At 37.5% G+C, this 27903-nt stretch overlaps 1 protein-coding gene across 2 annotated transcripts; it reads left to right on the forward strand.

Moving 5' to 3' along the window:
* Positions 1 to 1216: 1216 nt before the first annotated feature.
* On the forward strand, positions 1217 to 27761 carry LOC113683821 (cilia- and flagella-associated protein 337). 2 transcript variants are annotated; one of them, XM_089191862.1, is made up of 37 exons: positions 1217 to 1794; positions 3999 to 4052; positions 4221 to 4304; positions 4874 to 4939; positions 7119 to 7187; positions 7374 to 7490; positions 8100 to 8162; positions 8691 to 8773; positions 9041 to 9133; positions 9574 to 9619; positions 9725 to 9771; positions 10458 to 10511; positions 11944 to 11982; positions 12274 to 12374; positions 12971 to 13165; positions 13877 to 13919; positions 14642 to 14747; positions 15473 to 15548; positions 15659 to 15737; positions 16972 to 17074; positions 17501 to 17607; positions 18204 to 18283; positions 18805 to 18859; positions 19047 to 19092; positions 20031 to 20090; positions 20595 to 20675; positions 21224 to 21320; positions 22436 to 22528; positions 22996 to 23054; positions 23366 to 23435; positions 23836 to 23901; positions 24274 to 24313; positions 24732 to 24826; positions 25240 to 25415; positions 25788 to 25843; positions 26437 to 26502; positions 26617 to 27761. In XM_089191862.1, the coding sequence occupies exons 1-37, from the start codon at positions 1453 to 1455 to the stop codon at positions 26768 to 26770; spliced, it is 3261 nt and encodes a 1086-aa protein (XP_089047988.1). In that variant the 5' UTR covers positions 1217 to 1452; the 3' UTR covers positions 26771 to 27761. The 2 variants fall into 2 exon arrangements, with proteins under 2 accessions (XP_089047988.1, XP_027056903.2); XM_027201102.2 differs by having other exon boundaries at positions 16975 to 17074.
* The last annotated feature ends 142 nt before the right edge of the window (positions 27762 to 27903 follow it).

Below are 27903 nucleotides of genomic sequence, written 5' to 3' on the forward strand. Positions count from 1 at the left end.
ATAAACAATGGTGTTATACAAGGATTTCCAGTCCTGAGAAAAGCCATAACAACACATGTGAAAAAATACAATATTTCTTCGCGTGATCAAGTTGATGAATGAACGACAAAGCCTTCACCATTCTCAATCTAAGGTCGTTTGTCGGAATTTTTTCGGATTATGGTTGCGAAAACACAGAAAAGTCCGTATCGCTTACAGACAGTGACGTTCGAACTCTCCTAGCAGAGGAAGAAAACCAAAATACGATCAGAAAAACCGAAAGTTACGTATTCAGTGGCTTTGGTAATGGCATTTCTCGCCGCTGAGAACGAAAATCGACAACTGGAAAATATGTTACAAGCTGCTTTTGGCTGTTTACCTGAAAGATTTCTGTCGGTCGGTCAGGACCAAGTCAATAACTGAGACTTTTGAATGTTGAAAATTAGGCCCATTGTTTGTTTTTGTGGTGATTCAAAGCATGTTTCCATCTTGAGCCTTAACGCCAACGCACTTCACGATTTTTATTCGGGGACTGTCGATCCTTTTATTTTCATTTACTAATAATGTCGACCGTTCTTGTCAGTAAAGGACTATTGTGTTTACATGATAAACAAAATAGTACATGGTTTTTTGTAGATGAGAAATTTCTCTTATCGTGTTCAACTCGACATCTCACTAGTTCGCTGCGCCCACTCCTGAGCTATCGAATTAAACACTCGAAGAGATGTTCTCTTTGTACGCGCGCTCATGTATTGTTCTTGCGAAACACAGGGACACGCCAAGTTTCGAATGTGTTTAGTTTACTTTTGCATTTGTGTACAATTTGCTAGATCTAATCATTTTAGCTTGCTCTTTCTTTATGTTTTTTACTGTCATTTTTTTAAAATAACAATTTTTCGTTCAGTTTACAATGCCAAAAAATACAATGACACTGTTCTTAAGTAAAATTCTGACACTTGCTATCGCCTTAGCAAAAACATGATTAATATTACGTCAAAAGCTAAAAAAAAAAAAAACCCATCTAGGTTTCCTTTCTATGACCTTAAGAGTTACAAATACATTTTTGACATACGCCGAGATGCAAAAACTGGCCCCTGGTTTCGATTCTTTTCTTCTAATCCCTTTAAACAAGAGAACGTGTCCTCGTGTTTTAAAGGATTAAAAATTGATCCAGCGGAAAAAATAGAAATCATCTATTCACATCAAATTTTCGCTTTATTGTGCATGAGACTAAGGCAGATTGCAAAAGTCTGAATCACTGCTGCATGTTTTTACCGTTGTTCTAAATATCTCTGATCGAATGGGGTTCTGAAGGATGTGAGAAAATTGTTCTAAGTGGAATTAAGTCGAAATTATCATAGTTGACAGAACAAAACTGGTTGCCAAGGATTCTTAGCAACCAACGAGCCAATTAACGATCAGTTTTTCGCTCGTGCGAGTAACAAAATAGTTCGAACGGTGGAAGGTTTCAAAATGCCGCCTGGAAAATCGCAAAAGAAAGTTCGCCCTTCCACAGCTTCGGGGGCACTGGAATCTCATGAATTTGTTGATTTACTGGACGAGCTAAGACCTTCTACTGCTCCGGGAAAAAACTTACTAGGTCTCGATCCTACATATGTTACATCGAGACATCATGTTCCTGGTGTTCCAATTACTTCGAAGTTCAAAGGAAGGCAAGTTTTTGGTGGTATTCCCGAGAATGATTTCAAAGGATTGCAAGGGAGAAGGGCTACTTTGGGTGGCTTAGAGGATGTGGAAGAGCACGAAAAACCCAAGAGACCGACCACTGCCATCGGAGTTTCTAAACAGATTAAGGTAAATTATTTAAATTTATAGCTCAGAGGCTGAATGTTGAATTGTTCGCTTGTGAAATTTGACCCTTCCGCGCAAGAAAATACAGCGCAAATTGGAACATTTCGGCATTTATAAGTTGAGTTGAGGTAATTGTTTGTGATTGCTTAAATAATTGACGTTCTTAGTTCTATTAATTACAACTTATTCGTCGTTGTGGCTTATTTTGCACATTTGATTTCAATGCTTAAAATTCAACGAGGTAAACACTCATGCTTTTGGTGCACGTGCCTCTAAGTGTATTTGAGTACTTGAGCATTTTCCATTTCTAAGTTTATAGCAAATTTATTGAAGTGTTAGTTGTGGCTGTTTAATCGCGATCTTGGTGCACTGTTTTATAATTGCAAAATATGTTTTTAAATAACAGAGATTCATGTAAATAATTGATTGTCCCTGTCTCACCATATTAATAAGCAGGTGCCGATTTCGTTAATGAGCACTAGTTCCGTGGGGTCAAATTTTAATTCTGCTTGTGAGGCTGATTTACGAAGCTGTTGGAGCTTCTCCTCTTTCCTATGGAATAAGAACAGCAAGGAGTATTGAAAATTTCCTTGAAATTATTGGCCAGTCCTTTACAGGTTCTGACCCCACCTCAACTTCCTCCTGAGAGAATTCTAGTGCCCATTTACACTCCTGATCTCGGTTGCCATCTGCTGGATAAATCACTATCTGGCACCAGTTGTTCAAAGGGTGATTATTACATGTGCACTGTCCTCTGGATAGCTTGCTGGATAGTGCATTACACTTTGTCAACACTTATCAGCCCAGGATAACCCTCTACCTGTTGGGTAGCTTAATATCTGCCTTTTGAACAACTGGATCCAGGTGGATAGAGCAATATGTTTTCTTATCTGCCTTTTGAATAACTAGGCCCAGGTTAGAGTAAAGGATCGGGTAATGAACACTGTAGGGGTAGAGTGCTTTGTCAAAGAAATGCAAGACATTGATGTTGAGCAGGATTCAAACCCATGCCTCACCAACTGTTATACCATAATATCTGTAACTTGTCTAACAAGTAATGGGAAACTACATGAACAAGACTAGATGAACAAGAATTTTGGGAGTATGGGTATGAGTGATGTTTTAAAAGTTTCTGTGATTGCATATTCTGCAACTAAGTGCAAATTAAGAATCTTTCAAAACATTATAAGAGTCTGCAAAAAAATCACTAAATGCATGTGTATGCAGTTCAAGGAAATTTTTCCTCTTAAACAAAACATTGGAGAAATTAATTTTTTCTTGATTTTCTTAAAAAGCTTAACTTTTTGGAGAGTGGCAAGCGAAAATCATGGATTCCACTCCTTAACCTACATGTATTTATACTGTCAGCAATGACCAAATAGGAATGTTATATAATCTCAAGTATGTTATTAAGTGAGAAAAGTCTAGCTGTTACAATAATATCTTATTCCTGGGCTAGATTGAAATTTAAGGATATGGTAGACCAATAAAGGCCAACTATTTTTATATGTCAAACTATATTTAGCATCACTATTTCAGAACTACAGTTTCCAACAAAGTGTTTTGTAAATGTTGAAACACACACAGGTCAGATGTGATGACGTTACATGACGTTAGGGTGTAAAGGGATAAAAAAATTAATAAATAAATAAAATAAAATAAAATAATTAAAAAAAACACTTCCAGGCAAAGGTTATGGTGTATTTCAATGTAAGTTCTGCATTTCACTGCTTTATCTAATTAACTAGCTGGTGCTTCAAAAATGAGTAGCTTCTGCTGGTGTATTTGAAGAAGAACATTGCAACTCAGATATGAATCAATCTGGATGACTTGATATCAAGGATATAAACAACTTAAAGCTGCATCTGTGTATGTGAGGTTCAGACAGCAAACTGTTGGGATCTCATGTTAGGCTGACTGCTAGATTGGAGCATTGTGTACCCATAGAGATCCTATTAAGTTTGGGTTTAATAAAACATTTGCTGTGCAACCTGTACTTTGCACTTTGCCTTCAGTTGGTTTTTGTAGTTGTACATGGTAACAAGAAAGAAGTTATAATATAAAGTTCTTTGGACCTTAAACACTCTACTGTGCTATCTTTGAAATAGTTAATTTAAAATGAAGTTAGTTAATAAGTCTCATTTTTAAAAGTTGACAGCATTTATTTCATAACACACCAGAATTTTTTTTATTTGCTTATTGTCAAGCTTGAGGACCGAATTACTTTGGACCATTTGAATAAGATGAGACAAGCTTTTGAGGTGAGATTTGCAGTCTCTTTGCTTGGTTTCGTCTTTGTGTGCCCTACTTTCATTAGTCCAATTAAAGTACTTTCTGATTAGATGATGAAATATTGACTTTAAATTTTGTACTGTGTTAACTTTGTTATCAAAACAAATTTTTGTCTAATGTGAATATTTCCTTCACAGGAAGCTGACTCTGATGGTAATGGAACATTGGATTTAGAGGAGTTCAAAGATGTCATCACAAACTTGTTTCATTTTCAATTCAAGGTTAGTTGCTGCCATACCTGCCATACTTTAAAGTACATGATAAAGTTATGGTAAAACTTCATTTAATGGCTCAGAATTATATTTGTGCATACAAGGACTATAGATCAATTGACAGAATGTGAGAATTAAACTGTTTCCTCAAACAGCGGATCAAGATTCTCCTATAGTCCTAGGAGAGTCTGGATCCTCAATTCTTAAGCCTTGATACCTTTAGTTAATAGATTGAGCCTCAAACCTCAATTCTCGATCCTTGATGCTCGAAACCTTTGAGGATTGATAATCGAGTTTCAGGTCAAGACTGTCAACTTACTTGATTGAGCAATACTGTATAATTTTAAATCAAACTAAAATGGAAATACACCTTTATTAATTCAAACTGGGGCTGAGTTTTTTTTAGTATCCCTTTAACTAGACAAGCTGTCCAACTTAAGTAAGATACAGATTGTTCTTACACAACAAATTTAATTTATTTTTTGAGCTATGTGTTTAAGCTGTTATGATTAATACTTGTAATATAATGTTTTCTTTTTTGTTTTCATCCCTTTTTTTTCCCAATTTCATGGACACAGAATGAAGACCAGGTTACAGCTCTGTTCATGAAAATAGATTCTTCATCTGATGGTGAAATAAATTGGGTGAGTTTGGGTACTCCCTTGTAATTGATTTGCTTGGTTAATTTGGAAAGGTAACATGTAATATTTGTTCTAGCTTTAATTACTGGTGTTTCTAACAGTTGTGTCAAATTAAAAGGAGTGACATATTTTTTCATTTACATGTCTGCCTGCCTTTAAATTAATGAATAAATGTGTGATATTTTGCTATCTGCCAATTTTTCCAACACCAATGTTTTGTAATTGCAAAAAAAATATATTGTCCAGTTGTCACAGTTATGTAAATTTAAACACTGAGAACTGCATTTTTAAAATCCATTCTGGAAGATTTAGGAGAAATGTATATTCATGGAGGGTGATGAGTTTAGTTTTGACAATGATTACAACTTGCAGGTAAAAGATTTTCAGCATTATATCTTTTCCCTGTTTAAAAAATTATTAATTTTTTTTGTATCATGAACTGTTTTCATGTATCTGGTGCTTAATGTTTTGGATAAATAGCAAAAGGCATATACATCTGTTTTTGCTGTTTAATTTTATGTTTTATTTTTTTTGTATTTCCTTTATCAAAATTCTTACAACTCAATGAAATAAGAAAAATGAAACTTTGGATGTCAATGTACAGCTTTAATTTTTGACTCTAGGTCATGGATACCTCTGAACTTTTCAAAGGAAATAAAAAAGGGTTGAAAAAATGGCGAGAATGATGTGATAAAGACAGTGATGTCGTCCTGGAGAAACAAAATTATTTTCATCTTGTGGGAGGGCTGCATTATCAAGTGTCCATTTTATGAGGAGTGAACATTTTTTGTCTTGTTTTCTCACTGCAAGAAACATTTAAAATTACGAGGGTGATCTGCTAGTTACAAACTAAGAGAGAAACAGCTGTACATAATTTTTTAAAATGTGATTCATAATGTGGACGGATACAAAGCTTGTGACAAATTTAATAATCTTGTCTGAGTAACCATCTTGCCAATTTGAATTTGAAAACTTCAGATAGAAGACAATGTTCTTTACTTATTTAACGCTTTTTATTTTATGGCATAGAATTTGCCTAATAACAAAGACTTAATATCTTTTGTGAGTTTCACATGCATACAAGTACAAGCTATGTTCACACTTCCAAGCAAAAAGGAAGGAAAGTGAGATATGCAATAGCAGTGGCTAACAATGATCAAGTTTCTAGTTTTTGTTCACAGAGCTCTGAGGAGATAATGCATGCTTTTACTGTTTGCTGAGTGGGTGGAAAGCCATTTTTATGTACCTTTCTTCATAAAACATAGGCCCACCTCTCTGGTCACATCTTTCCAAACAAGACTATCCTTTAAATGGCTTGAAATTTGGGACAATTTTTTTGTAAAGTAGGAACCTGTGGTTTTCATGTTGTGTTTGTTCTGCCCTGGTTCAAACATGTGGGAAGCAAATGCAAGTGCAAGAAAAAAATTTTTTTTTCATATCTTGTGTTGGATCTCATGTTTGCATTTTTATTTGCCTCAGGGTAGTTCACATGTGTAATTTTTCCTTGCATATAATTGCATTTGCATGTGACTAGTGAACCATGTGTAAGGGACTGAGAAATTGTATCAACAAGGTTTTATGTGTGTGAGTGTGTGTGTGTGCATGACACAAATCTTTCTACAGATATGTCATGCACATGTAAATTAATGTCCAAGAACAAGGGAACAACTGCAAGCTCTTACTGATAGTAACTATAAAAGTTGTAAAAAACAGAAGATTGGAAAAAAACAGTGAGACTTTAATTTTGTGCCGCCTTGATTATCCAATATCACCAACTGAATTTTTGTGTGGAATTTTCTTATTTCTGTGAGAGGTGTTGGTAAGCAGGGTTTTTGTTTAATTAACACTTTAACTCCCATTAGATTTGATTGTTAATTCTCCCCTCTACACACTTCCTTGTAAATTAGTTTGGAGAATTTGGTGTTAGATCAGCTGAAGATAGTAACTTCTACTAGATAACTTTGAGTAGTCTCTGTCATTGCCTGTTGGCAGAATAACACATGGATCATATACATTTAGGGAGAAGTTACATCTTTATGTTTAAATCACTTCTGGAAGTTAAAGGGTTGAGGATATGAAGAAATTCATTAGCAATCAGTAGCAGCATCACACATTGTGCATTTGGTGCTTGGACACTTCTTTCTTTCTAACTTGATTATTTATTACTTTCTTTCTCTATCAGGATGAGTTTTGCACTTTCATGCAACTTGAATATGCTGAAAAAGAGGATTCATACTTGCGATCTAAAGAGGTCTGTTAATAATTATTATTAGTAGTATTCAAAATTATTCCACGAATTTCAAGGAAATTTGTGGAAGGGTACTTGTAAAGTGGAGTTCAAATTGTCTGCCTGTTAAATGTTTGTCACTTCAGAAGCGTTACACAATCATGTATTTATATTTCATATATATTAATTTTATGACCTGTTTTTTTACAGACTGCTTTTACTCTCCCTGCAATTATTGCTATGAGTGAAAACTCCAATTCCTCTCAGAGAGAACATGTGATAAGACTGTGCCATACAGCAGACAACAACTTCCTTGTTGTTAGCAAGGTGCTAGGATATTTATAGCTTAACACATGAGTGGGAGACATTTAATAAAGGATTCCTAACCTATACCAAAAAAGGTTGAGCTTCAAGTCAAATAGAGCAATTTTTACATTGAATGTGGAGATGAAGGATTGCAATTGATTTTGCTTTTCTTTGTCCAGTAGCTTTGATTGCCCTGGAAAACTCTGGATACTTATTCTTTCTGACCACTTGGTTGCTCACGTATTCTTGCACTTAAGATGATTTGCTTGATTTTCTTAATTTTTCATTTGCTCATTGTGATATTTTCTTTCAAACCCTGAGAGTGACTTGAATCTTATTTCTTCACACAATATCACCCAGAATCAAACATTGCACCAGGTCTTGGGAATAAAGGAAACGATCACCAACTAGTTAAAGAAGCTCATGGTTTGGTTTTACAAAACTCATTGAATAAGACATGCCATTTAATCCAAGGAGAATTTATTGAGTCTTGGTTGTTATCATATACATTATTTGCTTTTATTGTAAGTAATTTTGATCTCTGAGTACTTTCTCACTTAATTATTTAACTGCAAGTAGTGGTTTTGAAGTACAGTAATGTAATGAAATTGTCTTGTTTTGTCTTTACAGGATGGCCTTGTTTCATTTTGGTCTCAAAATTTGGAATTTAAAAGAATGAAACATGCAGTTCATGTGAGTAGTCCTTGTACCATGTTGTCTAGGGTCTGTGGTTCAAGGAACCTCTCATTATTGCAGACTCTGAGAAATAAGTACAGACTCTGAAAGGTATCCAGGCTAGGTTTTACATTTTAAGCAAAGAGGAAAAAATATTGATCATGACAAATAATGCATGCAAATCAGCGATATTTCTTCTTGTATTAATTCTCATTTGAGGTTTTTTTTTCCAAATCTTTAATTCTAAAAAAAATGTTTTCCATGGGGATGAAGTGGGTGGGGTAAATAGGGTGATTGGCACAGTTAGGCATCTGGCTAATAAACTCCAGTGTATTCCAGTGTGCCATTGGTTAGTGTAAGTTGTATTTTAAGGACTGATGAAGTATGAGAAAGATTGTTTATAAGAAGGATAATTAAGTTAAACTAACTTAATGGTACAATTCATCAATAAAGTTGTTTTATTCGATACATTTGATATCTGTAAAAATTGATAAGTTAGAGTTCTATTTAGGTGAATTTATCCCATTTTGTGCTGGCCATTTTTAGTTTGAAAGCTCAACAAAGAAGACAAAGTGGATTACAGATTTTGTTCTTATGCCTCAATTTAACAAATTTATTATTTCAACAGGGTAAGTTTTGTTTTATTTATTTTGTTTTATGAAAGAAATGTAGAGGAACATGAATGTACACAGTTAAACCTTCAGACTGTATTTGTTCAAATTTTATATGAGATTGATTTTTTTCTGAATCTTAACTGCATGAGGACTCTCTTTTTGCAAGTGAGGAATGTTTTTTCCTTGGGATGTTCAAAATTTTAACAAAAATTATGGCACTATGTAATTACATGTATGTTTGTTTTAGAATAACTTTTGAGTGACATAATTCTCTCTCTGTAGGGATAGGGAAATTCAATTTTTTGAATTATCAACATTTGAGCCTTATTGTCAAATTACTGGTCTGGAGACTACTCCTCTTAGACTTGATTATTGGTAAGTAAAAACAACTTCTTTCATCGTCACCTGTTTTGGTGTCTTGTATTACCATTAGACTCTGCTGGGCATAATGAATCAAAGGAGAGCTGTCCCATTCTTTTAACAATTAGCTTTTCAGTTATAAAGCATTCTGAACAGGGCATATTTTGCCTCTTTTAGGCAAAGGGAAGCAACTGCAAAAAGAGTGTGTGGAGAGCATGAATGGCAAGCAAAGACTTGTTTTGCTTCTGATGTTTTTTCACACATATGCCTCCATATGGGCTCATAATAATTTGATACATGTAGCTATGATTGTGTTCCTCTTGAAAACAAAAACAGAACAATTTAGTCAGTTGATATAGTACATTCAGTAGAATATTAAACATAATTATGTGCAAGGTTAGAAAAGCTGTTTAGAGTAGTTTTTATGGTCATTTTTTCTCTTTCACTACATGTAGTTCAACAGGACAAGATGAATGTATTATTCTTTATGGAGACAGCCAGGTAATTTCATAATAGATGCATGAAAAGCTAAAACAGTCCAAATGATCATGATGGTTGTTACTGATGATGTAGATGAATGATGAATGGTGATTTTTGTCCTTTTAGGGATGTGTAAATATCTTCATCATGACCTCTGTAGGGGAAACATTAAGGTATTACGTTTGAGTATTGTTTGCTATTCAGACTTAAAGCCTCAACACCATGAGATCCAAATGGATATTCTCTATACTGTTATCTGCACATTTCCTAAGTTGCCAACAATGAGAATTTGTCAACAATCAAGAACTTCTTTTGTTTTTGTTCTTTTCCTTTATTCTGTGATTCAGGGGATAAATTAGATGCCAGTCACTCTTAGGGGTGAAAGACATAAATTTTAAAGATGAAAGAAACACTCTCTATTGAAGAAGAGTTTTCCTATTTTTAAATAATTATCAAATTAAGGATTCAGATTGTCAGTTTTGGAAGTAGATTGGCAAAAAAATTTTAAAATGTATTTTTTAATTCAATTAATGCAAATAAGTTTCTCGCTACTATTAAATTACAGACAGCATGTTTTAAAAAAATTGTCTGCTACATGACTGTATCACAATGTAAGGTTTCTTGGCTTTGTGATGAATTTTTAAGTATGTGTAGAGGTGCATGGTGTGTTTTGAATTTGTCTTTTGTTCAAGAAGATACACAATATTTGAACATTACATAAAATATAAAACAAAGAATTTTATTTTATTGTAAGGTATTTATTTTTAATTAGTTATTGTGATGGTTTTGAGTGTTACCTACTAACCTGAGGATTGTTAAATTTAACAAATTTAACATTTTTCTTCATTAATTTCTACAGAAATTGGAAGAAAATGCCAAAAGTTGAAGGGATAGCTAGTGTAAATATAGATAGGTATGTGAAATAATCACACACCAAGTTTGTTAAATTGCATTTCATTATGTTTAATCAAATGATGCTTTCAGGACAGTTGTCACAGTTGCAGTCACATACAGATATATAGTAATGGTTCTGAGCACACCATAAAGTTTCTGTAAGCTCTGCGGTAGAGCATCAGAGTGTGAAATATGAAGGTTTGAAGTTTGGATTTTTCATGAGGACTCTTATTTTATTGTGTTCCATGCTGGTGACACAATTTTATACATTGTGTATATGTTTAAGTAAGTAAGTGAGGTTATGCATTCGTCAATTCAAAGTTTCAACATCCTGCCCCTGGCCAACTCCTCAGACATTTGAACTTTCTAAGATTGGTTAGTTCAAATTTCTGCCCCCTTATCCCCTGGGGCAAAAATTTTATTCAAATGCCCCACCCAATTTTTTTTTGTAAAAGGTGAAATCAGCATTCATGACTTTCTACTCATTGATCTAGTGTTAAAACCTAGACCTTGTAGACCTTTTTTCTTGGTCGTTTGCTCGCATAAGTAAACTATTTGCCTTAAAAACCTCAATATTTAAAGATCTAACACTTGTATTCCACTGAAAATACTCGACACTTCCAGTTCAAATTCACTACCCCAGCTAGGTAAGCTTAAAATTCCTCACCCCTTGTGCACAGGCAACAGTGAAATGCCTGTGGGTTGCCTGGAGGGGGGGGATGTTGAAGCCTAGAATTGATCGACGCTTTAATATATATATTTTTTTAATTATCAAGATGATATTTGTATAAGTGTTACGTTTGTCCATTTCAATTACTATTTTGCTAGTCTAAGATAATTATAGTTTTACTACTGTGTGGACGGATCATGAGCTTACCCCCGGTGAAAATCTTAGAAGGATCCTTGATGATCCTTAGAGATCTTCATGAGGACCTTTGAAGATCTTATAGAGGATCCTGACAGAAATCTTTGAAAAAATCTTTGACTTCATTCAAAATTATTTCCGAGAGCTAATAGTTTCACTATCTAGCTTTTCATGGAGCCAGTAACTCCAACGAAACTGACCAATCTGGGTCAGATTTGTTTCTTCAAAGTGCGGATAACGCTATCCACCAGATAAATTGCTATTCAGTGGATAGAGATTTATTTATGGATTTATGGATAGCGTTATCCTCTTTTCGAACAAAAGGAGCCTAATTATAGGAAACTAGAACCATCTAAATTCTTGGCCAGCTTTGCTTGCCTTAGATTGACTCACTCTTTGGCACAACCAGATAACCTTCTTTGGCATTGTTGTTCGTTTCTTGTAGCAAAAGTGCTTAATTTTGTTTAAATTACCCCTGTACTGAAGAGCTGTCTCGAACTGAAAAGAAAATATGTCACTAATTCAATACTGACGGCTACTTTGTGTCGTTTCTGGTGTTTAATCTTGGTTTTCTTTCTTGCTTCAGTGTTGTGAATTCGGAAAATGCTAGGTTCACCTGTATCAGGTAGAGTTATCTGCTGTTTTATTGATAGATATTGCAGTACTGTTTGAATAAAGGACATTGTTTCGTAATCTTCATAAAAGCTTTGTTTAGAGGAAAATTTAATATACATTTGTTATTGTCGGATTTCGTAAACATAACTTACCTTAACTGCAACAAACTCAATCCCTTATTGTTTACAACTGATAGTTTTTTGTATTGAAGAATGGCGTTTTGTTTAGTATTTCTGGCATTTCGTGCTTGCTTGTTTGGGACCAAACCAATTTGTTGGATTTTCTGATGTTTCTGTTTTAGGTGGAAAGTGCACGAAGACTGGGTTTCCCAGCTGAAGTATTATGACTCTTTGAGAGCCGTTATATCTTGTTCAAATCACCCAGAAACAGCTTTGGTTATTGGTGAGTTACCTAGCAATTCTGTCACACGTTTGACGATATATAAAATCTGAGGCTATTACCCTCCTCCCTGCGCCCCGGTAATGAGTTGATTCCGATTTTTCCAATTCCGATTTTGCGGCCACGTGCTAGGTTAGCGTAGCCACTGGGAACTCATTTGTGAGGCGAGTTCCTAAACTGTATGGGGAGGGGAACTAAGGAAACCAACTAAATCGCTGTAGATCTTTTTGAAGTGACTCAAAAGCCACACTAGAGACAGAGAAAGACTCGACTGAGGCAGGGTTGGTTATTTTTGAAGTTGAATCCCGGACATATTTTGATTTCTAAATGCAACTATATTTCCCACACTCAACTGATGTTTTTACTGTTAACTAACGCATAGAAAGAAAACTTTACCTAAAAGATAGTCTGTGGTTGAAAAATGAAAATGGCATTAGAAATTAAAGTAGTCACAAATTAATTTTGATAAATAATCACAGCCATGATAATAAAACGACTTCGTGCTACATTCTGGCTCAACTTTAGGAGCAAATTTTGAAAGAAAGATGGTAACTTGTGAGCTCGGTCTTTGAGTGAAAGAAGATTTTCTTTGTTTTCAGGTCAAACAATGGGGAGCACTCATGTAGAATCACAATTAAAAGATTCCACTGGTGCTTCAAAGAAAATTCAAACTTTCACTTCCCGTGACATGCAGCCAAGGAGACGGGCAGACAGTGACCAGACAGTGTTCAAAGTGTACAAAGGAGTCAAAACATTTGACTTCTGCAAAGAGAAAAATGTCATTGTGACTGGAGGTAGGGCGTAATTTAAACCCTTTTCTGATGTTGTATTGTGTCTGTGATACTGTCTGTGCTTCTTCTGGGTGTAGTATCAATTGAGTGTCGGAGGTAACCCGGGATTACTTTGGTTCTGCTTTACTTCGGTCCGTGATTGGTCTAGAAAACTCGTGCCAGGCTCTTAACCAATCAGACGCCAAACGAAAACTAAACGTGACATGGTCACTCGTGTTTTCCCGCGCTTTTGGTAGTTTGCCTGTTTTTACCTTGAGTCTTCATTGGCTGCTTATGGCGCAAACATTTGTTATGACTGGCTGCTGTGATTACTTGGTTTTGTTTTACGACAATCAATTAGAAACTTCTCTAATGTGTCTTGTACCACCCTAATGGCCTATTTATAAGTGTTGGAACATACCCCAGGTGGAGAGACGCACCGTGAGAGAACACAGCGATTTAACGTAGGGCGTGCTGATTTAAACTGATTTGACTTAACTCAAGTGATTAAAACCCCTAACACCAATGATTTAAATCGTTAGAGAGTCCTTAAGGGATGTTTTACCATATTTGCCAAGCATATATATCTAGTTTACAAGACGTAAAGCTTGTGGTAAGGCACTTTTAAAAGTTTCCAAACGAAGTTTTAAACTGTTGAATTATGATCCCAAAGCTATTGGAGCGTGTACTTACAATACCTCTTACTCATCAAAATCGATTTTTCTCTCCCTGAAGGAATGGACAGACTTGTGCGAATGTGGAACCCTTACGTTCCAAGGTATTTACCATTCTCATTTAAGATTGATAATTTGTATTCAACGCTCTATGTTCGAATAGGATCTTTAGCCAAGAAACCTACCTTCCAAAGGAGGATGTTTGTTTGCACATTTTTGCTTATTAACATGAGCTCTTCATTTTCCTATCAAGCTACAAAAATGTTGGTACTGAATCATCGAAATATTAGGACATATTTATATTTCTCTCTAATGGTCAGTTCGATACATCTAAACTTCTCTCAGCCACACGATGGTAAAAAGAAGAAATTTTACAGAGAATGTTTGTGCTCATTAGCACCTGGCCACCCAGAATATTTCAGTTAGTTTTAACCCGCGAGCAGCTCCAAATTTTGCGTATTTCAAACTCAATTAACTCAAGGGTTTCGGTAAAAGCCGTTTACCGGCGGGCGGTCTCCTGCCGATTACAAGACCTCTCACCGCGGTCTGTTTATCCTGCGAGCTGGCTTTCATGTTTTGGTTTCGTCTTAGGGCCTCTTATCAGGCACAGCCGCCTATAACACCACCCGTAGCAGCTTATGGAAAAAGTTATTGAGACCCTTGTAATTGCAAAAGTAAACTTTTTCTTCCAACTCTAACCCAAATTTTTGAGAGCCTTCCCCTGCCACACACCCTCATCAATTTCTATCAATCCTTTGAGTTGCAGCTTGTTAGTTGCTGATTAAGTCGTGATTAAGGATGTTATTTTGTTTGTTGTTTTTATTAGTAAACCGACGGGTCTTTTAAGGGGACATACGGCGCCGATTTTTCATTTGTTTATTTGCCCAGAAGATGACAGAATATTCAGTATATCTACGGACAAAACTGTCAAGGTATGGCGACAAAGCATGGTGTCCCGATCCTTATTAAACAAGTTTTCCACTTACTTTGTGTGATCATCACGTCTCAACATTGGAGCAGTTTTCACTTCAGTTTCGAAAGACGAAAAACCAAGTAATCCCAGCAGCCTATTGGAATGAAGGTTGAAATCATCATCAGCCAATTAGAACTCCAAGTTAAAACAGCGGGAAAAGAGGCGGGAGAAAGCGCGAATGACTAAATCAGGGCTGGGTTAAGTTTTGAATCTGATTGGTTTAAGTTTTGAATCTGATTGGTTAAGAGGGTGGCGCGAGTTTTCTGGACCAATCACCGAGTGAAGTTTTGCAGAACAAAAGCAGTCCCGGATTACTGTCGACACTCGGTTGAGTGTCTAGTAACCTGGGTTGCTTTAGTTTTGTGTTATTATGCTTTTTGTTCGGAACGGAAATCTCGAATCATTCTCTCAACCAATCAGTTTCTATACCAAAACCAGTGGTGACTTGGTCACTCGCGTTGTCGTACCTTTCAAGCAGTTCGCTTGTTTTTTTTTTACCTAAGTCTCTCTCAAGTTCCCTAGAAAATGCTTTGCGTTGTTCTGATGAGCCAGTTTTTTATTTAGACTCTAAATCGAAATGTGCTCCATTTTCTGTTATTATACTTTCCACCAAGCGAAGTTTCAATGATGACAATCCATTGTTGTGTATTTATTGCTAACGTTGCGATTCAATTAAATGATCAGGTGTGGGATCTTCATGATCACACTTGTCTGCTGACTGTACGACCCAAAGCACACAAGATTAGAGGAGATCTAGCGGGTAGGTACTGGAGCCGAGAAGTATACTGATTTAGAAAATATAAAATAATGACTGGTTCTTTACTTGCTCTTGACCTTGTAACTAAAACTGTTCTTTTTGTGAATTGTCAGCCATTCATTACAACTCCGCGAGTAGAGGTCTTGCTGTTGCCACATCTGAGCAAATAGCTCTTTTGCCTCTGAAGAACAGGTTAGTTTAACGTTTCTCTGTAGGCTAATCCCCAAATCGAGTTGTCCTGGTTCGGGCCTTTGTTGGTTCTTTTGCGTTGTTGGACTATATTCTCTCAGTGATATCTCTTCGTACAGAATTATTTTAGTTAACTGTTACTGAAAGTTTGCTGGTACTCAATCAAAATAAAAGAAAACATGATGTACCGGCAAACTGTCAGCAAAAGCTAATGCAAAGGTCTTTTCTTTTTTCTTTTTTTTTTTTTTTTTTGGGGGGGGGGGGGGGGAAGAGGTGGGTGGTAACCTGCAATTAACTGGCATTCTCTCCCGGGGGGATTAGCAATACTTCTTGTCGCTTCGTGCGATGGAAACTGGGATAGTAGAGGCCTTACGCATTCTTGACGACGACTCCGACGAAAACTTTGATTCAATAAATGAGCTGGTATCTTTGTTTAGAATTTCACGCGAGACTCCATAACTGTATCATCTTAAAGAGCGTCAGACCTTGTCTTCAGTTTAACAATTTGAGGGCACCGTTGAGTACCAAGTAGAAATATAAATAATTTACTCTCGGGGTTCTCGTTCTCGGATCTCGCAAAAATCGGTGATTTTATGTTGCTGTTTAACAGAGGACAAACTTTTCAAACGCACGCACAAGTCTATTGTTCAGGCCTGGGCTGTTCAAAGGTTGGATAATGCTATCCACAGGATGAATCTCTATCCAGTGGATAACGGAGCACTTTTTATCACTCTTCCGCTGGATAGCGATTTATCCATTGGATAGTGTTATCTGGGGTTACAACCTAGCTCCGCTCATTGAATCTTTAGTATCACTTCGTTGTCGTTGCAGTCGCCATGGTTGTTTGCAGAGGGTCTCTAACAATAATTCCAGGCGTGATCGGCGTTTTGACCCACGAGCTAATTTCACTTTCACCCTAACTTGTGTTAATAGTGACATATTAAACAGTAAGACTGATACTTGAAGTATGAAAGCATTCTTAACTTGAAGAAAATTTAGAGCTTACCAGATTCGTGGTTGTTGATCATGTTTCGTGGCCGTGACACGACACATAGCAAGTTTGTACTGTTTACAAGTCAGACATTCTAGCTGGAAGTACAAAATTACCTACGAACAATATGTCTTCTTTTTGTTGTTTTCTTTGCTGTATTAGTCACTATTCTTTGTCTAGTAGCAACGTTTTTGGCTTTCAGCATATACCTTGCATTGAACTGGTAGATGTTTTCAATTCGAATAGCAGAAGTTCTTCAAAAGACATGATAACAACTCACAAGGAGCCAGTGATGTGTCTGAAGTACAACAAAAGCTTTAAACATGTCGTCACAGCCTCGGAAAATTCCGTAAGTTGAAACGAATTAACTTCCTTAACATTAATTCTCTTTTCTAAAAATGATGCAACGGTTCACGACTATACCAAAGGATGGCAAAAAAAATAGGAAACCCGTCGGCGGTTTTTTATTTCTCTCTTTTTCCTATTTTTAAGTTTGTCTGATTCTTCATCATCCTCAAAACTTGGTTCTTGATGCCCGCTGCGGTAAAAGCTGCCTAGAAAGATTCTTTTAGCAGAAAAAGTTCCTCACAAGTTACGAAGTATGTATACCGAACTGGCTGCAAGGATCTCCTTTAATCTGTGAGATCAAAGCGGGTATTTCGCCTGTCAGGCCCACTCGAATGACCAAAACAAAACACAGGTTTTGCTTCATGTTACCCGCTCGCGGAGCCAGTACCCTAACCTGCCTCCCTTGACTCACGTTTTCTCTCCTCAGGTGGTTAAAGTTTGGGATTTGGAGACGGGTCGGTCAGTGTTTGAGTTTTCACAAGCGCATGGAGATCAAGCTGTCACATGCATGAGCTTTGACTCTACAGAAAGAAGGTTAGCAAATACTTTTTGACAAACAACATCTGCCCATCGTGGTAAGGTACTCAACAGTTTTTAAACCTCGTTTTCCTCTTGCAATCGAAACTTACTCTTGTGTAAACCTTGCACGTGTATTACGGGTATGGTTTTAGTATCACTCATCCACACTGCAAATGAACACTTAAACGTCAAAAGCGCGCTCTCATGGGTTTTAATAAAGGCAGTCTAACATCGCCTGAAAGACCTCTCACCGCCGTCTCTTTAGTCGCGAGCAGGCTCTCGCGTTTGAATTTTGCTTTAGGGCACAGCCGCTTATGGAAAAAGTTATTGAAACCCATGATACGCCCAGGCAGTAGGGGAGAAACAAACAAAGAAGTTAGAATTCATTAGATAAAAGATATATCCCTCTGTTTAGGCCTCGAAACTTCTCGAGGGACTCATCTTCCCTGTCCTTTACTTGTGACAAATGTTTCGTGTCCACCTATAGTGTTAATTTACTACAAAAATTATTGACCCCTGGTTTGGAGGCATCACTTCTTTGGTCGTGAAATGTTAGGGTACTCAACAGAATTCTTGAGGTTTAAAACCATCCTTTCCTTATCATTGCACAGGTTAATAACTGGCGGAAGGGACGGCCGGCTTAGAATATGGAACTACAACAATGGCCACTGTCTAAGAACACTAGAAAAAGGTTAGGCTTCTGTTAGTCAACTTGCATTGAATCGCACTGTCTTGCTCCGAGCTCATCGCCACTCTTACCTAACTTCTGAAGGTGTGAGGGTGGGAGGTTGTGACACAATTGCAAAGAAACTATGAGAAAGCAAAGGAAAATCAAGAAGCTGCCTGAGGCATTAGTGACTAAGTCGTGATTGGTTTCAGTTTTGCATCTGATCGATCAAGAGGGTGGTGTGAGTTTTCTTGACCAATCAGAGAGCGGCATAAAGCACGACTATTGGAATTATGGATCACTTTCCCGCACTCAGTTGAAAAACTGCTTTATTGCTCTTTGCTACTCTGTGCTACAGCTCGTTAACTGACAATTTGTTTACCCGCCTCAATATCGTGCATGTGTGGCTGTTGGCCAGTAGCTGGCATCAACGTAGTAGAAACTATCGTGGAACTGAGCCATGCTTGTACATGTATGTGTTACTAACGTGTTGCCTTTGGTAAAAACCTTCATTCATAACAATTTTTTTTCTCGTTTGGTGCTAGAGAGTGACGTGGACGAAGTGGCAGATTTGACTTACTTAGTACTGAATAAAAACAGGTACAGTAAAACATTCTTGTTTTGTTTTGTGTTTTTTCTCATTTTATGTTTTTTCGTTTTTGTGTTGGAGAGATTGTTTACAACGCTTCACAAAAAATTACACGACTTTCCTTATGAGCTTGGACATTTCCCTTTAAAATTTAACCATCGACACCAATACGTACTACCTTTGTCTTTTTTATTACAGATATATCATCTCTGTCGGCTGGGACAGAAGAATAAATCTTTTTTCCGTAAGTGACTTTTGGAAATTAAATACGATGCGTTAGCTTCTGTAGCTGGTTGTTCTACCACAGCGCTCGTGGCACCAAAAACTGTGGAGGCCAATAATTAGCTTCAATCTGTGATGAGCTTTGTATTCACTCTGTTAAACACATACATCCCATATTGCCGTGCGTCCGTAACAATAGATCACAGATGACGTTGGGATGTAATAAGAACGAAAAAAAGACGCATATTGTGAGGTGCAGCCGAAATAAGAACAAAAAAGGGCACATATCATGAGGCGCAGCCGAAATAAGAACAAAAAAAAGGTACATATCATGAGGCGCAGCTGAAATAAGATCCAAAAAGGGCACATATCATGAGGTGCAGCCGAAATAAGAACAAAAAAGGTACATATCATGAGGCGCAGCTAAAATAAGAAACAAAAAGGGCACATATCATGAGGCGCAGCCGAAATAAGAACAAGAAAGGGGCACATATCATGAAGCGCAGCCGAAATAAGAACCAAAAAGGGCATATATCATGAGGCGCAGTCGAAATAAGAACCAAAAAGGGCATATATCATGAGGCGCAGTCGAAATAAGAACCAAAAAGGGCATATATCATGAGGCGCAGTCGAAATAAGAACCAAAAAGGGCACATATCATGAGGCGCAGCCGAAATAACAACAAAAAAGGGCACATATCATGAGGCGCAGCCTAGTGTGTTATTGATGTTCTTTCCTCGTTTTGACGTCTTATCTGGTTTATTTCAGAACAGACGCATGCCGCATAGCAACATGAAATCTTTTTGTTTTATGTGATAGAGAAGCAAAGTTAACAATGGTTACGGCATCTTTGCGTCTGTCTTTCAGTAGATAGTAAATATGACCCAATCGAATTACGTATATAATGCAGCTTATTATATAATTCTGCGTTGATAATGTTGTTCTGACATCTTCCAACAGGATGATAATGAAGATTTTCATCACGTGCAGCATCCATATGCCTACTGGAAAGACGACCTGGTAAGTTTATTTACACCATACAACACACCAGAACACGAAACCTGACCTTTCGTATATTACTTTCAAATGCGTTAAGTTCGACTTCGGATGCTACCATATTGATTCTTGCTTGGTAAACTGGCCGCTCACCAATTTCGTTAAAGATTCTCACATCCTTTTTCAGTTCTGGTCAATGTCTTTGAACGACAAGGAGCTAAACAAGGAGGAACCCTTGATTCAAACTTTAACATTTTTTCACGCCACCCGCTGCAGCAGCTGTTTGTGAATAGCGCGTTGAGGTTTTTAGATGTGCGGCTAGTAGGATGTTCCAACGGCGGTGTCTTATTGTCGAACATTTTGTTCATTTTATTGCACTTTCGAAACGTTGTTAAAAAAAATAAAAGTAAAATGGTTTATATCCTTTTCGATAGTGGAGCATATTTTCTCTTTAAAAGTGTCTCCAACAATTATAATAGTCGCAAACGTTGCGTTTTACACCTTTCCTTTGTTTATCTGTGTATTTAGGTCAACGGCCACAAAGAAGATATACTGTCGATAGCAGTTAGTCCACCAAACCTTCTGGCAACTTCTAGTTATGACGGCGAGGTACAACCACTTAATCCAGTTTCATAGCAAATTATGGCCAATCTGTTTTAAGGGTGGATAACGCTATCCATCAGATAAATTGCTATCCGGCGGAGAACTGTTTATTAAAAATATGGCACTGTCCAACGGAATCCAAAGAATAACATTAACTTGGCACCCTTCGAACAACCTGGACTGGAGTTCGTATCAGTTCATGTTCTTTGGAACAGCTTTCACAGTCTTTAACATGTTTTAACCTTAACACGTAAAAAGAAAATAGACAAAGACAGTAACCCTCAATGGCACAATTGATAGCTCAAGAATTGTTGGCTATGTTGTCCTCGTTCCGTGTACAATAGCTCATGGCCTCCATAGTCGACTAAGTACAAAAACAGTTTCATCAACTGGAATATTATGCTCGGAACTTTGGTCTGTAGCACGCAGTCTCAAAATTCTTTACCATAGATATTGAAATCACTTTTAAATTTCATGAAACACTTTTTGGTCGCTCTTGTTTTTGCCGTCATGATAACCACATAAGTACATGTACCATCTTTCTTTTCGTATAGATCATCATCTGGAATCAGATTTCGGGGCATATATTTTGCCACATATTTTCACCCTTTGCGACCAAAGAGAACGGGGAGAATTTGTCTTCTCAAGACTGTAAGTACGCAAAGAAAGCCATCGGTTATGGCGACTTCAAGCATAACGGGCGGACACAATTTTTTCACCTGGACGCAGCATACATTTCCTACGATTTCCAAAGAGTCTTGAATAGGCCACTGTACAGCTATGTACTTAGTTGCCAAGCCTATGATTTGGAGTTAGGTTGAGGGTGACCTTCTGGTGATAGAGACCAGTATCTAGTAAGCGATAACAAAGTAATCTACATCTGAAAAGCAGCAAGGTTTATATCATAACAAGGACACCCTTACCCTCACTCCTGTTCAAAGGCTTGGCAGCCAAGCACGCAACTGTAAAATGGACTATTGAACTTACTGAAGGGTTTGCCTCCTTAATGTCAGGTTTTTATAAATGGCATCAGTGCCACTCTACGTGCACAGAGTGCATTTTCGCTGAGCAGGTGTTTAAATAACTTCAGTGTCCATAAGCGGCAGACCGCTAATGATAGGCTTTTATTGAAACCCCAGTTAGATAACGTAAAACCAAACGAAATTATCCCAGCAACCAATTAGAACATAGGAAAATATCACAAGGAGCCGATAAGAGCTCGAAATAAAAAAACGCAAACTGCATAAAGCAAAGAGTCCAGAAATGCATGCAGTAACCAAAATGGCGAAAATTCGTTAAAATCGTCAAATCCGCCCAGCTGATTTCGCCTTGACGAATTTTGCTAAAATTTGTCAAAATCGTCAGAATTATCAATTCCGCCAAGCTGTTTTCGCTGTCACAAATTTGACGAAAAATCGTCAAATCTATGAACATTCACTCGATTCGACGAAAAAAAAATCTTCCGTTTCGTAAAATCTGCCATTTTCGTTACTGTGTGCATTTCTGGACATAAGTGAAGGAAAAGCGAGCGACAAATCGTCATCATTTTTAGATTTGGATTCGATTTCTGACTGAGGATGGTGCGAGCTTTTAAACTAATCGTGGTGTAAGGTAAAGAAACACTAAAATTGCGTCGGGTTATTTTTGAGACTCGATAAAAAAAAATTCACGAATAGACAATTACAGTTGCTCTAATCTCTTGACCTTTCAAGGGTTATCGGAATTAATTGAATGGTCATATTTCATGCTCTTATTTTGTTTCTCAGTGGATGGAGGAAATGCTGTTGGTAAGATAATATTCTTGAAAGCTAGAGCAATGAAGAAAGACGCTGCCACTCTGGTGGCCAGTGGACCACAAGGTACTACTATATGTTATCGAACGAATCTGTCCCATTCATCGTTAGGACCAAGGTGATATCCTCCGTTACAATGTGATTTCGCTGAGCCCGTAGATGTTAATAAAGGTTACACGTCCTTTTGACGTTAGACCAAACGGGGCATCTTTTTCAGAGTTCTGGCTTTTTGTCCAGTTTACCACGAACGTTTACTCTAGGCGCTTATTGTCGGCTTTATACTTTGCCAAGAAGAAGAGGACGTGCAAAACTGAAAAATAAGTGATTGTCTTGAATGATGTGTTCTCTTGTTCGTTAGTTTGCTTTTATTCTTCGTGGTGTCGCACCGTCAAGTACATTTGCGGTATCCCTAATTATGAAAGAGATGCTGTGTACTTCGACTTTTCCGCAAATTGTAGGCTACCGATATTAAAAGTGCCCCCTAAAATGCTCTTGTTTTATGCTCTACTAACATTGTGGCTATTGTTCCTTAGGGCTGATTCACTTTTGGAATATTTACACTGGTGGCACTCTTTACGCTACGTTTTCTCCGGTGAGCGATTTTTTAGCGTTCGGCACCAGCGTGTGCAATGTGCAATGCAAGTCGGCCAAAGGGTCTGCAAGGGGTCTAGTACTGATTATTGGTGCCAGACCCCCGGCAAACCTCTCACTAAGTCGTCTCAAGTCTTCCCGCTACTAATGAGGGTATGGAAAGATTAGAAGGGAAATCTGACGTTATGTAGAGGAGTGGTATCATGTTTCATGATACGCAAATCGTGATTAGTTCCGTCGGCATGGACCACCTAATCTCATCTTTAGACATGCACATTACAAAGGCTCATCGTGCTTCTTTTTTGTTCACAGTCCAAGTATGGTGTCACCACCTTGACGTCGGTTTCAAACGATACCAAACTCATTACCGCTGATTCAGCAGGTTGGTGGATTGTTTGGTTTGTCGTTCTTCTTGTTGTTGCTTCGGTAATGGTGGACTTTGTTTTGTCGTGGTAGTTTGATTCCATTTTTTGACTTTCGATGTGTATGGAGAATATTGCAACACGTCCGTGCGTGTATTCCGTATTTATCACACCTTTCACCTATTCACCCCGCTCGGTTGTGAGATACATCTTGAACTTGAGGGGGTGGGTGGGGGGAACAAAACGGTAGTGGACAATTACGGTATCCTGGAGGTACAAAATGCTTTTCCTTACCACTAAAGATGAATAAGTTTTCCTTTCATTGTTTTGGTAGCAAAGAACCAACAGCGGCTATACTGTCGCCCAAGAGTTTCAAGGCTTGTTAATCCTCAAAATGTTCTTGGGTTTTCATTTCTTCAGGTTTCATCTCGGTCTGGGATGTCGAGGATTACGGTATGAGAGGAAAAACCACTAAACCCCCGGAACGTGAGTGGAACTTAATGATTTTCTCCGAGTAGTTGCAAGCTAGGACCTTCTGTCGCAACTAATAGTTTGTGTAGTTTGAGTGTGCCTGCATGGGGAATCATAACCCTAATTACGTACTTTTTATCGTGCAGAAACGAAGGTACTTTTTTGTTAGGTAGGCCACCTCAGAATAAGAATTCGTCATTGAATTGTGGGGCTAAAATTATGCAAGCGCTCGTATGTAAAATAACTTTGAAATTCTTTTGGAAATAACGTGTTTTAACTATGGAGTGTTACTAATCGTTAGAGAGTGTGTGAACCTCCCCCTTCGTATAGTTATCAAAATTGCATGGTTCTTTTAAGTTAAGAGTTATGTTATATCTGTTCCTGTAGGTCTATTCTTTTGGCGTGCACATGTGCAGAGCATCACCAGGTAAGCAATTCTCTCTTCTTTTTTCTTTTTCAATTCTCTTTCAACTGTGAAGGAACCATGAGTCTTAGAAACGGGAAGCAATTCCATGGTTAAGGCATCTGTGAACAACCAAATTATCAATTATACTTTCCCCTTGGGAACGCAGATGGACTGAATAGTTGACGAGTCTCTCCGTTGCAAGTTCTGTTATCCAACAACTGACAAGCTCCAATTTAACCTGATCACATTTATTGTCCAGGTACCAACTCTCCTCACTGCCGCATTTTAGCTCTGGGAATTTGTTGTTGATTAACAATATGCTTCAGTTGACATTTTTCTTCGTATAGCGAATAATTATTCCTCGACATGCGAACTTGGTAAGGAAAACTTGCCTGTTAAAATGCAGCATCATGGACATGTTTTATTTGTAAATTTTCAGCCTTGAACCGCTGGAAATATGGAATATTGACGTGTTGATGACTGCGTCTTTGGACTGTACAGTCAGACTGTGGACCATGGACGGACATTTCATTGGTATGTTTTGTTTCGTTCTATTTTAATGAAGAAGATTCTTGTCTTCGCAGTATACCTTGTACCCCCCTGTAGTTTAGAAACTAGTTCTTCAGCGTCTCTGCAGAATCTGTCACCTTAAAGATGACAGACGCAGGGATTTTCTTCCAGTTGTATTCAAAACTGGCTCTTCTACCTTCGTCGCAGTAAGAGCAATTTGATTCATTGAAGTCAAGAGCGTAGGGTGATAAATACTCTTCTTGTCGATCCGTCTTCCATTCAAGTGTCGGCGGTTCACACTTTGTTTTTCAAATTTCTAGTTGTTTAGTGTTGATTTTATTGATTTTATCCTTTCGTCTCTCAAACAAATTTTCATAGATATCTTGCTTGGCGTCGACAAAAATCACAGCAGTATATTTAAACTCTTTGTGCTCTAGGTACTCTTGGTCAGCCTAAAATATGGGACATAACAAACCCTGTGTCTTACCAACATCCAATGGCGCCCTATGATGTACTGGTGGATCCTCAGACTGTGCCTCACATCCCTAAAGCAAATGATCCTGACGAAATTACGTCACAAAATGACACCAAAGAATCCGACAAAGCAAACGAGGTCAGTGCCTGGAAAATAGTGGGCTACCGCGCTGCGATTTTTGACCAAGTTTCACCCTTTTTGTAACCTTTTTTATGTGCTGTTTTATTTTTTGCCTGGCGTAAAGCACCTTGAACATCTAGCCTACCAGACAGCTCTCCCAGAGTTCCATTCCTTCCTTGCGCACCCTCCCCGGTAGATAGGGGTCTGGGTACAAGGCAGCCGCAATGCAATACTCAGACCTCTGTCTTTGCCCTTCACTGTTTGCGCTCGTTTTTTTCATATTCATTCACCGAACATTGTAAATGGTAAACTCAAAATGCACATACAGCTTTACAGCACCTCTAAATACGGAGAGTATTCTAAATTGAAACATTGTTTTGTTCTTTGTAGTTGGATTCTCAACCTATCCCGTATTTCTCCAGTTCTCATGGAAAAGATCCGCTTGTGTAAGTAGATGTTGCTCATAACTACAGCTTGAAGAGATTCATGTCCAAAATGGCGACTGAAAATGAAAATAAAAAATGAAGAATTTTATGTAAGCTCTATAATAACCTTCCTTGGTTTGGTAATCTTATTAAGTTCCGTCTCAACAGGTGTTGTTTTGGCGAAGAAAGTATAATTATGAATGAGAAAAAATCGGCATAAGTGTTGTGTGGGGAACCAGCCATACCTCCCTCAGTGACAAAATTGCCGGCAATTATGAACAATGTCCTCTGATAATGTGCATCACCAACTTGTTAAAACAACTATCAATTGTCAAAAGTAATCCTAATAATGGTCCTCCCTCTTTGGTAGTCAATTTTCTATAGCGGCCCCCCCCCCCCCTGATCCTCCCCCTGATCCCCTCGTTCCTCCTGATAACCATACAATGCCCCCAAAATCCTCTCACCCCCTCCCCCCCCCCCCGTGATAAATAACGACGGGTCCCCAATAAGCCTTCCTTTATCATAACCTTACTGTAGTTGGTATATTTTTGGCCCTCCTGTTCTGTCGTTAATATTTTTTTCTGTGATTTGTATTTGTATGTGAAAACTATTAGAATCGACGAACATGCTATCGCTGAAGAGTTAAAGAAATCACCTTGGAGGGAAGGATGCGGAAAGAGGTGAGAATTTATCTGAAATATCCTAATGATTACAAGACCAGATGTTACTGCTCCACTTGGTATACATGGGAATGCCATGAAAAAAATTGAATTGAATGTTCCTTCTCGTTGCAGATTGCGTCATGAAAGGTTAAAGAAAGTTCCTAGAGATGTTGGCGGACCAAATGCTTATCAAACTCTGACGTGCTTTGAACTAGAAGACACGCCTGCTCTCCCTAACCCCCCCTCGTCTTCATCCATCGATGATCCTTTTGATATCACAATATAAACAGTTCTTTAAAAGCGCGAAGTGACCGGCTAGTATCTAAATGTAATGAAGGGAATTAACACGATTGGATGTTTTTTTAAATAAAAAAGGAGAGGGTTGGTCTTTTTATTGTAATGAAAAATATTGTAAATAACCTTCAAGTTCACTTAAATATCTTCTGTTTCGTCATTTATAGTTTTGCGTTCCAAATACGGTCCAAATCTTTTTACATGCTGAAATTGATTTTATTTTGACAAGTGGAACGCAACTCCGCTTAACTACGTGTACATTTGAATATCACGGTTAACGGTAGCTTTCGTTTTCAGACACCCTCGCATAACTTGAAACTTTGTTAACACTAGTAGTTTCAGTCAACTAAACTCTGAGGTTAAAATCAAGTTTCTCAACTCACATCAACTTTTTTATTGTGCCGTTATACGTATATCAGTGGTCAAAAGACTTCTTCGTTCATTTTGTGGTACATGGCTATTTTCAAAAAATTTTACCTTAAAACTCTCCGCAAATGAATGTAAGGCAACGCTTGTACAAGACAACTACGAAAATACATGAAGATTCGTAGTCCACAGAAGCAGTATGAAGTGCATTTTGCGAATTTTTTTAAATACACAATACTGCCAAGATGCTCATAATTCATAGTTAAACAATACTCGAGCGTGAAGTGTGAAGTTTGACGAAGTTTCACAGTGTTAAATTGGATAACGATATCGATTTGAGTGTTTGAAAATTGCCTGAGTAAGCTTAATTTGTAAATTTTCAAGCCAGCCAGCTCAGAATCGACAGGAGTATTTTCTTTTCATGTGTAATATTTTCGTTTCTTTATTTACGGGCAAAATAGTATTTAAAAAAATTAATTTTAATAAGGAAAGAGTGTTCTGTATCGCTGGATGGGAAGCGTATTGTAAATAAATGAATCAGAAGAATTATTCCAAGCTGTGAATCCGTCCAAAACTTGTAAAATTTGAAAAAAATTAAATTTCTTTTTACAGTGTGAGTCAAATCTCTCTTGGCCTCATATGAGCTGGATCTCAGTATATTCTCAACAAAATATCACGTTCGTGATTGGCCAATGGCGAATACCTAGAAGGTTTTAGAGCGCAATACTGGGTTTCCGTTTATATTGCTCTTTCCTCAGT

The sequence above is a fragment of the Pocillopora damicornis genome, chromosome 13 (genome assembly GCF_964200805.1).
Source record: "Pocillopora damicornis chromosome 13, jaPocDami1.2, whole genome shotgun sequence".
In the NCBI taxonomy this organism is placed as follows: Eukaryota; Metazoa; Cnidaria; class Anthozoa; order Scleractinia; family Pocilloporidae; genus Pocillopora; species Pocillopora damicornis.

Bases quoted from the DNA above. Each gene is read 5' to 3' on its own strand.
- LOC113683821 (XM_089191862.1), top strand. From the start codon at position 1,453: ATGCCGCCTGGAAAATCGCAAAAGAAAGTTCGCCCTTCCACAGCTTCG. The intron at 15,738-16,971 runs GTTAGTTTAACG...CAATTCGAATAG, and splicing joins CTTTTGCCTCTGAAGAACAG to CAGAAGTTCTTCAAAAGACA. The intron at 24,314-24,731 runs GTAAGCAATTCT...GTAAATTTTCAG, and splicing joins CATGTGCAGAGCATCACCAG to CCTTGAACCGCTGGAAATAT.